Genomic DNA, 12820 nt, shown 5'->3' on the forward strand with positions numbered 1-12820 from the left:
TTGGAGTGCATGTTCACAGGTCCTTGAAGGTGGCAGAACAGGTGGACAGGGTGGTCAAGAAAGCATATGGATTGATTTCCTTTATTGGGTGAGGTATCGAATACAAAAGCAGTGATGTAATGTTTGAACTGTATAAAATGCTGGTTAGGCCACAGCTGGAATTTTGTGTACCGTTCTGGTCACCACATTATGGGAAGGACATAATTGCTCTGGAGAAAGTGCAGAGGAGATTTACAAGAATGTAGCCATGGCATGAAAATTGCAGCAATGAGGAGAGATTGGATAGGTTAGGGTTGTTTTCCCTAGAACAGAGGAAGCTAAGGGGTGACCTAATTGAGGTGTACAAAATTATGAGGGTAGGCAGGAAAGACTTGTTTCCCCTAGCTGAGCGGTCAGTTACCAGGGGGCATAGAGTTAAGGTGATTGGTAGAAGCATTAGAGGGGACATGAGGAAAAACTTTTTCACCCAGAGGGTGGCGGGTCTCTGGAATTCACTGCCTAAGTTGGTGGTTGAGGCTGAAATGCTCAACTCATTTAAAAGGTACCTGGATCTACATCTGAAGTGCTGTAACCTGCAACAGACCAAGTGCTGGAAAGTGGAATTAAAATGAACGGTTAGTTTCCTTTCTCTCTTTTTGGCTGGCGCAGATACAATGGGCTGAATAGCCTTTTTCTGCACCATAACTTTTCTATGGTTCTATGGTCAACATTGGCAGGATGACAGCCGCCATGGATACCTTGATCCAGGACATCTGGCCTGCACTGCTGCGCAGCCTGAACTCCATCACTGACGCTATAATTGGCCTCCATAAGTGTCAGCACACGAGGAGTGCAGGGCAGCTGGATTGCACTCCAACTTCCCTTTCCTCTCAAGGACTCAGCTAGCGGCCGTCGGCGACCCATGGGGAGGAGGGCCAGCAGTTCAAAAACCTGGGGCCATCCAGCCTGGTGACTCTGGGAATGCCCGGCCAATCCAACTCCCCTCTTCCTGCGACCCCATCAGTTCTAGCTCCACAGGTCGAGGATGGTGCACCTGCCCCACAGCAGGAGACCCAAAGCAGGCTCCCCAGAGGACACCCGCCAAGGTCATCACAGACAAGGTGTAGCAGTCAGCAGGCTGCCTCCGCCTCCGCTGTGGATATCAGGGCAGTACCTAGATGTAGCGGCAGGGTTAGGGAGGTTAAGAAAATTTTGTTTCACGGCGTGGGCACAGGCGTTAATCACTTGTACACAATGTTGACTATTATAAATAAACTCCCAACAATGGCACCCTGTCTATTATGGCTCCTTGTTACAAAGAGCAGTGTTCATGTCAGTCTGAAATGAAGGCTTGGTCCCTGCACAAGATAAAGGCAGGTGTCTCAGTCCAGAGCCTCCTCCCTGTGCATTGTGGAACCTTCCCAGCACACCGATGGTGCGCCTTCACAGTCACTGGTCACATCAGTCTTGCCTGCACCTCAATCGGGCTTATCATTGGTGGCAGAATGTCCTGGGCTGGTGGCACAGAAATCCATCATTTCCTCTGAGTGCTCTCAGCACCTCATCAGCATCTTTGCCCGGTGATAATATGCTCCTGAAGGTTTCAGCTCACAAAGGATGCCATTGGATCAGAAGAGGGTAAAGTTTCCCTGCTGCATCTCCATGATCTGACCCTGTTCACAGAGGTGCAAGTGAGCTTCCATCAGACAGGAGTCAGACATTTACATAAGCTATGTGAGGATCTATGGAGCATCCCCACTGCATGTCATCATCATCCTCCTGGAATGTAGGGACTATGGGCATTCGTTTCATCTCCATGACAGTAGCCTTATCACAGAGGGTATGTGTGCTGCCATCAGCCAGACAGGAGTCATATGTTCACAGGTGCAATGTGAGGCTCTATGGTGTGTCCTCACTGCATGTTGTCATCATCCTCCACGAATCTAATGGCTATGAGGGCCTCCACAACGCGTCTGTCTTGTCTGGACAACGTGATGGCTTCATCACCATCATTCTCGTCTTCGAGGATCTCATCACCCTCAACCCCATTGATGTCCTCCTCATCGGAGGAGACGTGCAGCTCCTGCACCGCCTCCTCAGGCAGCTCCTCCCCTTGTTGCAGTGCCAGGTTGTGAAGGATACAGCAGATGATGACAATGCGTGACACCATATGTGAACCTGATTGCAGGGCTCCACCAGACTGGTCCAGGCACTGTGACCTCATTTTCAACATCCCAATGGTTTGCTCCACCAAAGTGCGAGTTGCAGCATGAGCCTCGTTGTACCTTCTCTCTGCTGCACCCTGAGGACACAGCATGGGCATCGTCAGCCACGTCCTCTGTAGGTAGCCTGTATTCCCGAGCAGCCAACCCTGTAGCCTCTGAGGAGATCCCTGAGAATGTAGGAGTCGTGGACCCGCCCTGGGAATTATGAGCAAACCAGCTGAGCTGATCTGCATAAATCCCACTACTCTTGCTTCCTGTTTTTTCTGATCCTGGGCAAAATGCACAAAGTTGTGTGTCTTCACGAATATGGCGTCCGTGACCTCCTGGATGCAATTGTGTGTGGAGGCTTGCGATATCCCGCACAGGTCACCTGTGGAACCCTGGAAGGAACCACTGGTGTACAAATTGAGCGTTATGGTCATTTTCATGGTCACCGGCAGTGGATGCCCTCCAGGTCCCCATGGCGCCAAATCCTGCAGCAGGTTGCATATGTGACCGACCAATACCCTGGACATGTGCAGTCTTTGGCGACTCTGGTGCTTGCTCATCTGCATGAATGACAAGTACCATCTGTAGACCATGGGTCTAGCTAGGCGTCAAAGTGATGGCTCGCTGTGACTCTTCAGCAGTGTGTGCAGGAGCCCCAGCCACTCCTTCTGCTTGAGGGTGCTGCTCCTCCCTCTGCCCAGCCAGACGCCTCTGTTGCTCTCTTCTCTTTCATCTCCGTGTAAGCCATGAGGCATACAGCTAGGCCACCAGGCCTCATGCTCCTGTTGTATTCCTCCTGCAGGATGAAAGAAAGATGGATGTATTAGCATTGGTCTCCTAGGAACCTCCCACGGTTATGTGTGTGGCTCCAGCTCCTCCTCAACGTAGACCAGAGAATGCTGGCCACCACTCGGATGGCCAGAGTTTAGTGCGCTGCATGGCTGTCCGAAACCTCACCAACCTCCACCCCACTCCACCTGACCGATTGGCAGCAGCTTCGCCCACTGGACTGTATGCTGTGCTCCCAGCTCAGTTCCAGGCATTCTCTGCAAGGCTGCGATGTTAGTTTGAACCATGGGGGAGACTGGTCCAATCCTGAATGAAGGCTGTGAGTGCCTCTACCAGTGACTACTCCATGGTCAGCTTTTGCAAGGAGATTGTGCAACTTGCCCAGTCATAAGAAATAGGAGCAGGAGTTGGCATTTGGCCCCTCAAGCCTGCCCTGCCATTCAATAGGATCATGGCTGATCTGTCCCAGGCCTCAACTCCTCTTTCATGCCAGCTCCTCATAGCCCTCAACTTACCAATATTTCAAAAATCTATCTGCCTCCTCTGTAAATACTTTCAGTGATCTAGCCTCCACAACTCTCTGGGGTCGAGAATTCCAGGCATTCACTAACCTCTGAGAGAAGAAATTCCTTCACATCTCGGTTTTAAATGAGTGTCCCTTTAGTCTGTAACAATGCCCCCTAGTTTCGAGATTTCCCCACTAGTGGAAACATCTTCTCAACATCTGCCCTGTCAAACCCCTTCAGAATCTTGTACATTTCAATAAGATCACCCCTCATTCTTCTGAACTCTAATGAATAAAGGCCTAACCTGTTTAGCCGTTCTTGATAAGCCAACCCCTTTATCCCAGGAATCAGCCTAGTGAATCACTTTTGAACTGCCTCCAATGCCAGTATATCCTTTCTTAAATAAGAGGACCAAAACTGTACACAGTGCTCCAGGTGAGGCCTCACCAACACACTATACAGTTGTAACAAGATTTTTAAACTCCAACCCTCTAGCAATACAGGCCAAAATTCCATTTCCCTTCTTAATTACTTGATGCACCGGCATGCTAACTTTTTGTGTTTCATGCACAAGAACACCCAGATCCCTTTATGCTGCACTTTTTTAGAGTCTCTCTCCATTTAAATAATAGTCTGCCATTTGATTCTTCTGACCAAAGTACATGACCTCACACTTTCCTACATTAAACTCCATCTGCCAAGTTTTTGCCCACTCACTCAACCTATCTATGCCCCCTTGCAGATTCCTTATGTCCTCATCACAACATACTCTCCCACCTATTTTTGTATCGTCAACGAATTTGGATACATTACACTCTGCCCTCTCCTCCAAGTCATTAATATAGATGGTAAATAATTGAGGCCCTAGGACTGATCCTTGTGGCACTCCACTAGTTACATCTTTGCAACCTGAAAAAGACCCATTAATCCCGACTCTCTGTCTTCTGTGTGTTAACCAATCCTCAATCCTTGCTAATACATTACCCCCAATACCATGAGCTCCTACCTTGTGCAATAACCTTTTATGCAGCACCTTATTGAATGCCTTCTGGAAATCCAAATACACTACATCTACCCCTTTATCAACTCTGCTTGTTATATCCTCAAAGAACTGTAGCAAATTTGTCAAACATGAATTCCCTTTCACAAAACCATGCTGACTCTGTTTGATTGTGTTAAGCTTTTCTAAATGTCCTGCTATTTCTCCCTTAAGAATGGACTCTAGCATTTTCCCAACAACAGATGTTAGGCTGACTGACCTGTAGTTTCCTGCTTTTTGTCTCCATCCCTTCTTGAAAAGGGGCGTCACATTAGCAGTTTTCCAATCCGCTGGGACCCTCCCGGAATCCAGTGAGTTCTGGAATATTTTGACCAATGCCTCCACTATCTCTGCAGCCACTTCCTTTAAATAAACCCTTGGATGCAGGCCATCAGGTCTTGGTGACTTGTCTGCCTTTCTTTCCATTAGTTTCAAATACTTTGTCCCTCTTGATAGAGACTGTTACAAGATCTTTCCTCCCATTGGCTCCTTGCTTATCTTATATCTTTGGGATGTTTATAGTGTCCTCCACCATGAAGGCCGATGCAAAATATTGGTTTAAATTATCTGCCATTTCCATATTCCTTGTTATTAATTCTCCAGTCACATCCTCCTTAATCTATTTTCCTAGCCTGATTTAGGCAACTTTTTCTTCATGCCTCTGTAATTGCCCTTATTTAAGTTGAGGACACTGGTTTGAGACCTGAGTTGCTCACCCTCAAACTGAATATGAAATTCTACCATGTTGTGATCGCCAACCCCTAGAGGATCCTTAACTACGATATCTCTTATTAATTGCACCTCATTACACATTACTAGATCTAAAATAGCCTGTTCCGGGGTAGGTTCTGCAATGTATTGCTCTAAGAAACAATCCCTGATGCACTCTACAAATTCGTCTTCCATGTTACCCCTGCCAATCTGATTTGTCCAGTCAATATGCAGATTAAAATCACTCATAACAATTGTAGCGCCCTTCTTACACACTTCCATTATTTCCGGATTTATACTTTGTCCTACTGTGAGGCAACTCTTCGGAGGCCTCTAGACGACTCCCACCCGTGACTTCGTCCCCTTGCTATTCCTTATTTCCACCCAAACTGATTCCACATCATGACCTATTGCACCTATATCACTACTCACCACTGCACTGATACCTTCCTTTATTAACAAAGCTACCCCATCTCCTTTTCCTTTTTGCCTATTTTTCCAGAACGTCGAGTACCCTTGAATATTGAGTTCCCAGTGTTGGTCACCCTGCAACCACGTCTCTGTAATAGCTATCAAGTCATATTCATTTATTTCTATTTGTGCCGTCAACTCATCTATATTGTTACAAATGCTGCGTGCATTCAGATAAAGAGCCTTAAGCTTTGACTTATTACCATTATTGCTCATTCTAGTTCTGATTTCTGCTGCATTCTTCTGCTTATATTTTCTGCCCCTTCCTGTCACACTTTGATTATCGTTCACCTGTTCACTACCCTGCACCTCTGCTCTCTCGTTTTTTTTTTGATTTTTTTTTAAGCTTCCCTTCAATTGAACACTCCCCCCACACAGTTCAAATTTGATATAATTAATCTAAGGGGTGTGACTGTCTCCTGAAACACAGTTTCCGGGTAACTCTCCCCCTTCCTGATGTGTCACAGTGTCCGCAGCTCGGACTCCAGCTCATCAACTCTGAGCCGAAGTTCCACGAGCGGCCAACACTTGCTGCAGACATGGTCACCGTGGGTTGCACCGGCATCCACCAGCTCCCACATACTACAGCTGCAAAACACTACCTGCCCAGCCATCTCTATTCTATTTAATTAATTAATTTGGATGTAAAATATTTTAAAAGTGAATTTCTTAACTGTACCCTTCAGGTGTAATAACTTCTCCTGATTTAAACCATTTGTCCAATCTAAAGAGACGCAAAAGAGATACCTACCAAATCACCTGCCTGTTTTCCTTGAATGTCACACTTTGGCTCTGACAGTTAGAAACAAGTCCTCCTCTCGCACTCTCCTCTAGCTGCTGCTGATTTTAAAAAAAATATATACTTTATTCATAAAATATCTGGAAGAACATTACAAAACATTTCAAAATCGCCATCACAAAAAGTACAATCAGATTCAACTTTTACCCATGGATCATGAGGTGCATCAATACAATCAATAAATATTACAATAATTTCAATATGGTCATTACAGACAATCATACAATGGTATTGGAGTTATCAACATACATCATGTTGCACTCTGAGGTGCTTCAATACAATTATAATACAATTAATATTCAATGCATACATTCATTGTGAGCTTTACAGCCCGAGGGGCTCTGAACAGTTCCAACTCCTCGGTGCACTATGGCAGAAAGGTCTTAGATAGTGACCTTTCCCCATTGCGCCTTTGCGGCGGCTGTCCCAAGCTTTAGTGCGTCCCTCAGCACGTGGTCTTGGACTCTGGAATGTGCCCGTCTGCAACACTCAGATGGGGACAACTCTTTGCGCTGAAAGACCAACAAGTTTCGGGCAGACCAAAGAGCGTCTTTCACCGAGTTGATGATCCTCCAGCTGCACTTGATGTTTGTCTCGGTGTGTGTCCCTGGGAACAGCCTGTAGAGCACAGAGTCCTGTGTCACAGAACTGCTCGGGATGAACCTTGACAGAAACTACTGCAGACTTTCTTTGCAAAGGCACAATCCACAAGGAGATGAACAATGGTCTCGTCCCCACCACAGCTACCTCGAGGGCAATGTGCAGAGGGGGTGAGACTCCTGCCGTGTTGGAAGGATCTGACAGGGAGGGCCTTTCTCACCACCAGCCAAGCTTCATCTTGGTGCTTGTTGGAAAGTTCTGGCGATGAGGCCTTCTGCTAAATGACTTTGACAGTCTGCTCAGGGAACCATCCCACAGGATCCACTCTCTCCTTTTCCTGCAGGGCCTCTAGGACGTTACGTGCTGACTACTGCCTGATGGACTTGTGGTCAAAGGTGTTTCTCTGCATAAATTTTTCCACGAGGGACAGGTGGTACGGCACGGGCCAACTACTTGGAGCTTTCCGCGGCAGCATGGCCAGACCCATCCTTCGCAACACCGGGGACAGGTAGAACCTCAGCACGTAGTGACACTTGGTGTTTGCGTACCGAGGGTCTACACACAGCTTGATGCAGCCGCACACAAAGGTGGCCATCAGTATGAGGGCGATGTTGGGCAAATTTTCTCCCCCCTTATCTAGAGGCTTGTACATCGCGTCCCTGCGGACACGATCCATTTTCGACCTCCAGACAAAGCAAAAGATGGCTCGGGTGATCGCTATCACGCAGGAGTCTGGAATGGGCCAGACCTGTGCCACGTACAGCAACAGCGAGAGTGCCTCACACCTGATGACCAGGTTCTTACCCGCAATGGAGAGGGAGCATCGTTCCCACATGCCCAGTTTAATTTGCACCATAGCTCCTTAACTAGCTGCTGCTGACTGCCTGTCCCAGGGTCCTCCTCTCACACTCTACTCTAGGTGCTACGGACTGTCTGTCTCAGGGACCTTTTCTCGCATTCTCCTCCCTGTCCAATTGTTCTGCTGCCTTCTAAAATGCTCATTAATTTGCAGTCTGCGCCCAAGGAAGTGAAAGGCTCAGGAGCATTTGGTGGCACTTTCATGCTTCTACATTGCTTGAGTGGGCAGCTAAGCTATGGGCCCGACTCCAAGCATGTCAATGTCAATGTCAATGCCTGAACTCTCTCAGCTGTGAAAGAACGCTCATTTTATACAAGGTTTCCCTAATGCGTGGCCTCTTACCTCCCCCCCCCCCCCAACATGTGCTTGTGCACTATCATCAGACTGTGCTGCCTTGCCCCCCAACACCTCATCCCAACTGCAGTGCAGCCATTGCCCTTGCATCACACTGTCAGCCAGCCAGAAAAAAGTGACTTGCCTGTGCCCTCGCCTGAATGCGTGGTGCCTCTTCCTTGAAATTGAACGGGTGATCCTTGCTAGTGCTGCGCAACATTAGTTTGCACTCAACTTCGAGTTCCTCTTGATGTTCAGTTCGCCATGTGCACACCTTTTAAATGCTGTTGTGAATCACATCGTTCTGAAGTCACGCCGATACGGGAGGTAAATTCGACGTGGGGAGATGATTCCAGTGGGCAGGCAAGATGATGAAATGCAAATGCATTTAAATTATGTTCCCGACGTTGGCTGGCATGAAAAGCGGCCTGCCTTTGATGGGCGGAGTGGACGGTTGGAACCGACTTTTGACCTTTCCGCCATATTGTCCCCCTCGCCCGCCATGACACCTGCTACCAATGGGGTCGGCGATTTCCCCCTGTGTTTCCAACACGCAAAAATTGAAACTGGAAATTACAATATTTACAGAGATTATTCAACACACAATGCAGTAGATACAATTGTGCCAGGTGGGAATGTGAAATAAGCAGATAATTACTTGCCTGATACACCTCAGATTGTGTTAGGCGGGAGTTGCCAGTGAAGTTAGCGTGCTCTCAGGCTGTCCATTTATTGGAGAGGCGGATATATGCCAGCTGACTCCAATCCGAAAAGCTAATCATGATAAATCAATAGTTGAGGAATGTCCTTTGACATGTAAAATATGCTTTGCATAATCTTTGTTGAGCTGTTTTGACTGAGTTTTGCGCATTCCCAAGCTGGATTAACAAAATATTTGCTGCTATGCCCTTTCTGTGACAATCTCAATGCTTGTGAAGCAGGAACTGCAGCATTAAAACAGGATCCTGATTACTTGTTCTTGCTTCAATGACGTTAATGGATTTGGATTATATAGAAACTTTGGAAGCAAGCTGTCATGCATCCACTATCTTGCTTGGTAGAGTTTATTCTGCAAAGTAAAGGGTTTGTGGAAAAGTTAAGATTTGCCTTTAAGTTACTTTTATAATGTTTAACATTTAGTGATGTTTGCCAAAACAAAATTCCTGGTGAAATCTGACTTTTCCTTTTGGAGATAAATTGTCAGTGTATGGTGAAGTGAAACCTTGGCCCTAGTGGCTTTTGTAACTTTTTTATTTGTAAATTGAAAAGTACGTTGAAAAACTTAACAAATATTTATATTCTGTTGACCAGTGGAAAAAAGGCAAGAAGAAGAATTCTGGAAAAAAAATAAACCACAAGAGAATGGAGAAGGTAAACTAAATGGAACCTGACCTTCATCCTTAGTTTAAGGAATTGACCTAAAGGCCTCGTGGTATTGGAGTAAAGTGCTCTTTTGCTGTTGCCTTAGAACAGCTTGATTTGTTTGCAGAGGGGATTGATAAAGGTAGCCATTGGTGGTGAGGAAAACTTGAAGCTGGTATGATTCTAATAGTGTATTTTGGGAGCTTAAAATGTGCAGCTTTTGTCACCCATCCTAACTCTACCTTTGCTTCAAATTATTCATCTTTACTTCAAATTATTCATCTTTTTAGGCCCCCATGTCATTCATTGTCCCTTAGTTGAGAACAACATTACTCACCAGCACCTTTCTGCTGCTGAATACGAGGAGACACAAACAGTTAACTTGGGTTGATTTCTCTTACTAATTACCTTCCTTCCCAGTGAGGAATCCTCTTGTATGAAGTCGAAAACTTCCTCCTTTCAGAGACCAATGATCAGGGCTTGAATGTGTACAACCACTTCAGAATTATTTTAGAAATAAGCCAACTGCATTCCAAAACCAAAGAGCACAAGAAATTCCTTTCAGTAATATTTTTGGTACTTTGATTCAGCTAGGTGGCTTACATTCAGGAATGCCTGGTGAGATGCAAGATCTTATTGGTAGTGTTAGAAGAAAGCATTAATTCAAGCCTGGTTCATTTTGCCAGTTGGAAAGAACACTGCAGTTGAATCATCTTCATTCAGTTTTTTGTGTATCTATTAGTGGTCAGTGGCAAAGATACAAGAGCAGATCATCCACCTGCTTGTTCAGATGAGGCATAGTAGACACATGGTGAAGACTAATATAGCCTGTCCCTATGTGAGTGTTTCTATTCCCCACATCATGGGTGGAATTTTAACTGTGATGCGTTGTTCCCAACGGCAGAACAGGAAGTGGATGCCACTTGCTTTTTTGCTGGTTCCCACGCGATTGCAATTAAAATTTAAAGCGCTGGCTGCAATTACACAGCGGAGCAAGCTTTTCAGTGGTGAAATCCACCATCAGCTGACAATGTAGCAGGTACGGGTGGGCTCTAAAAGAGCCTCCTGGACAAACAGGGAGGAAATTTATTATGGCAACGGTTTTCCTGCCCTACTCCATTGCATTTAACTTAAAATTAACTTATAGAGAGTATAGAGATGGCATAGGTGGCTTACAAATTTAAATTTCACTTGTAAATATTTGACATTCGATTGGCTTCACTTTATTCATGTGTGCATCATTGTTATTTGTTGAGATTAACTTGGTCAGAGTGCTAAGTATACTGCTATGCCTCATGATTGGCATGCATTGATGGTTATAAGGGAGTTAAGTACATTTCCTTTACTGTGGAAGAAACTATGCTGTGTTTTTGCATTCTTTCTTTATTGCATGATCACATTAGTGTCCACTGTTGTACTTACCACTCTGGGACATGGCTGAATTTACAGGCTCAGCTGGCCCTCTTTTCAATGCATTGTGAAGGACATTGCCCAACACCACTCTCAGCAAGGATGATTGAAATATTGGAGGTGAACTCAAAGCTCTGAGATGGACCCGCATATGGACAGTACTGACGTCACCCTTTAGGCCCCTCATTTTCTTACCTTGACTGACCACCCACCACACATACCCCCCACCACATGCCGGATGCCAGGCCCTTTCCACTTCACTCCTTCATGCCCCCAATCCCATCCTCTGTCCTCCCCCGGATCCCTCTTCCACTCCTCCATTCCCCTGACCCCATTCCACAAGTCCGGCACCACCTCAGCAATGTCTCACCCTTGCCAGTCCCGAGCCTACATGCAAGCTGCCATTCTCCTGCTCCCCTCCCTGGGTCACAGAGTTCAACAAGGAAAACTGCTGACCTCAGGCATAACTGCACAAAGCCATCTGTTGCACACCACCTTTAAACGAATGTGAACTGGGTGCCAGGAGATTCTCATGCGTTGTTGACTTTACCTTGAAGCTGGGATGTAATCAAAAGAAGTTTTACACAAATGAGTATTCATGGCATGTAAATGTATTATGTATTACAAGTGGGAACGCGCCACAGGACAGCATGAGGCCCAGCATGCCACAAACACACTGCTGACTTAATCTCTATATCTCAAATTGCCATCGGGAAATTGAAATTTCAGTCCTCGTCTAATTCATCCACCCCTCACACCATGTTTCCCGTTCTTGCAGGCTTGATAAAAACCCCTCCACCCTCTGTGATATGTTTAAATGAGATTGCCAAATTAGTGTTTATTTATAAAAAAATAGTTTTATTTATGATCATCCAGAAAAAGTCTTGTGCTCTCATTTTAAAGAACGCTAGGGAAGGGGGCTTCCATAAAGATGAAAAATTTGCACAAAATAATTGATTCTTTAGCAACTTTATAAGAAATCAGGAGATCCTGCCCAACTACACAGAAAACCAGTGTAAATTGTCAGTATTACAGGCAACAGTAAGTTATTTCGCACAAATAGCTTTTAATGCAACACAAAATGCTATTATCTCCCCTTCCTGTAACATTTACTGTGCTAAGAAATGACCAAAGATTAGAGAGCAGGAGTAGACAATTCTACCAGTAACTAATACAATTTTCTTCCAATCTTACTGTTTGCAGCTAATTAACCTTGGTCACCAAACTTTCAGTTGTATAGGGCTCTTTATCATTTAAATTGTTGGAAGTTGGACACAGTAATTTACCAAAAACTGTAACATGATTATGGAAAATAAAGAAGAACATTTTTTGAAGTAAAATATTAAGCCTCAGAAAATTACTTATGACAGAATTATTGCAACAATTTATGTACTATACATATTTTGAAATAATTGTCTGCGTTTCTGAAAAGATAATGAAGGCCCCAAAGCCAAGAAAGCTAAAGTAGAAGAAGAAGAGGACCAAGAAGATCAAGATTATCACAGAAGTGATCCACAGATTGCCATTTGTCTAGACTGCCTCCGCAACAATGGGCAATCAGGGGATAATACTGTAAAGGTACCAACACATCTTTGCTTTCATTTAAGAGATGCTTAATGAATGGTAAAACAATGTATAATGTATTCAAGAGTGTTAATTAATGCCTTTGAGGGTTACAGTAGAATTTATGCAGAGGTGGTGACAGGGACAAATGGTGCTAAGAAATAGGGGCTTGTCAGAGGACACTGG

The 12820-nt window shown here is 45.2% G+C and overlaps 1 protein-coding gene across 4 annotated transcripts in view; it reads left to right on the forward strand.

Annotated features, from left to right (window-relative positions):
- The window catches only part of pcgf5b (polycomb group ring finger 5b), a 202859-nt gene that overhangs the window by 134956 nt on the left and 55083 nt on the right, over nucleotides 1–12820 (forward strand). For all 4 annotated transcript variants that reach the window (XM_078565989.1, XM_078565992.1, XM_078565991.1 and 1 more), the window contains exons 5-6: nucleotides 9611–9670; nucleotides 12504–12649. In XM_078565989.1, the coding sequence (XP_078422115.1) occupies nucleotides 9611–9670; nucleotides 12504–12649 (206 nt within the window). The remainder of the gene's footprint in view (nucleotides 1–9610; nucleotides 9671–12503; nucleotides 12650–12820) is intronic.

The sequence above is a fragment of the Cetorhinus maximus genome, chromosome 20 (assembly GCF_964194155.1).
Source record: "Cetorhinus maximus chromosome 20, sCetMax3.hap1.1, whole genome shotgun sequence".
Lineage (NCBI taxonomy): Eukaryota > Metazoa > Chordata > Chondrichthyes > Lamniformes > Cetorhinidae > Cetorhinus > Cetorhinus maximus.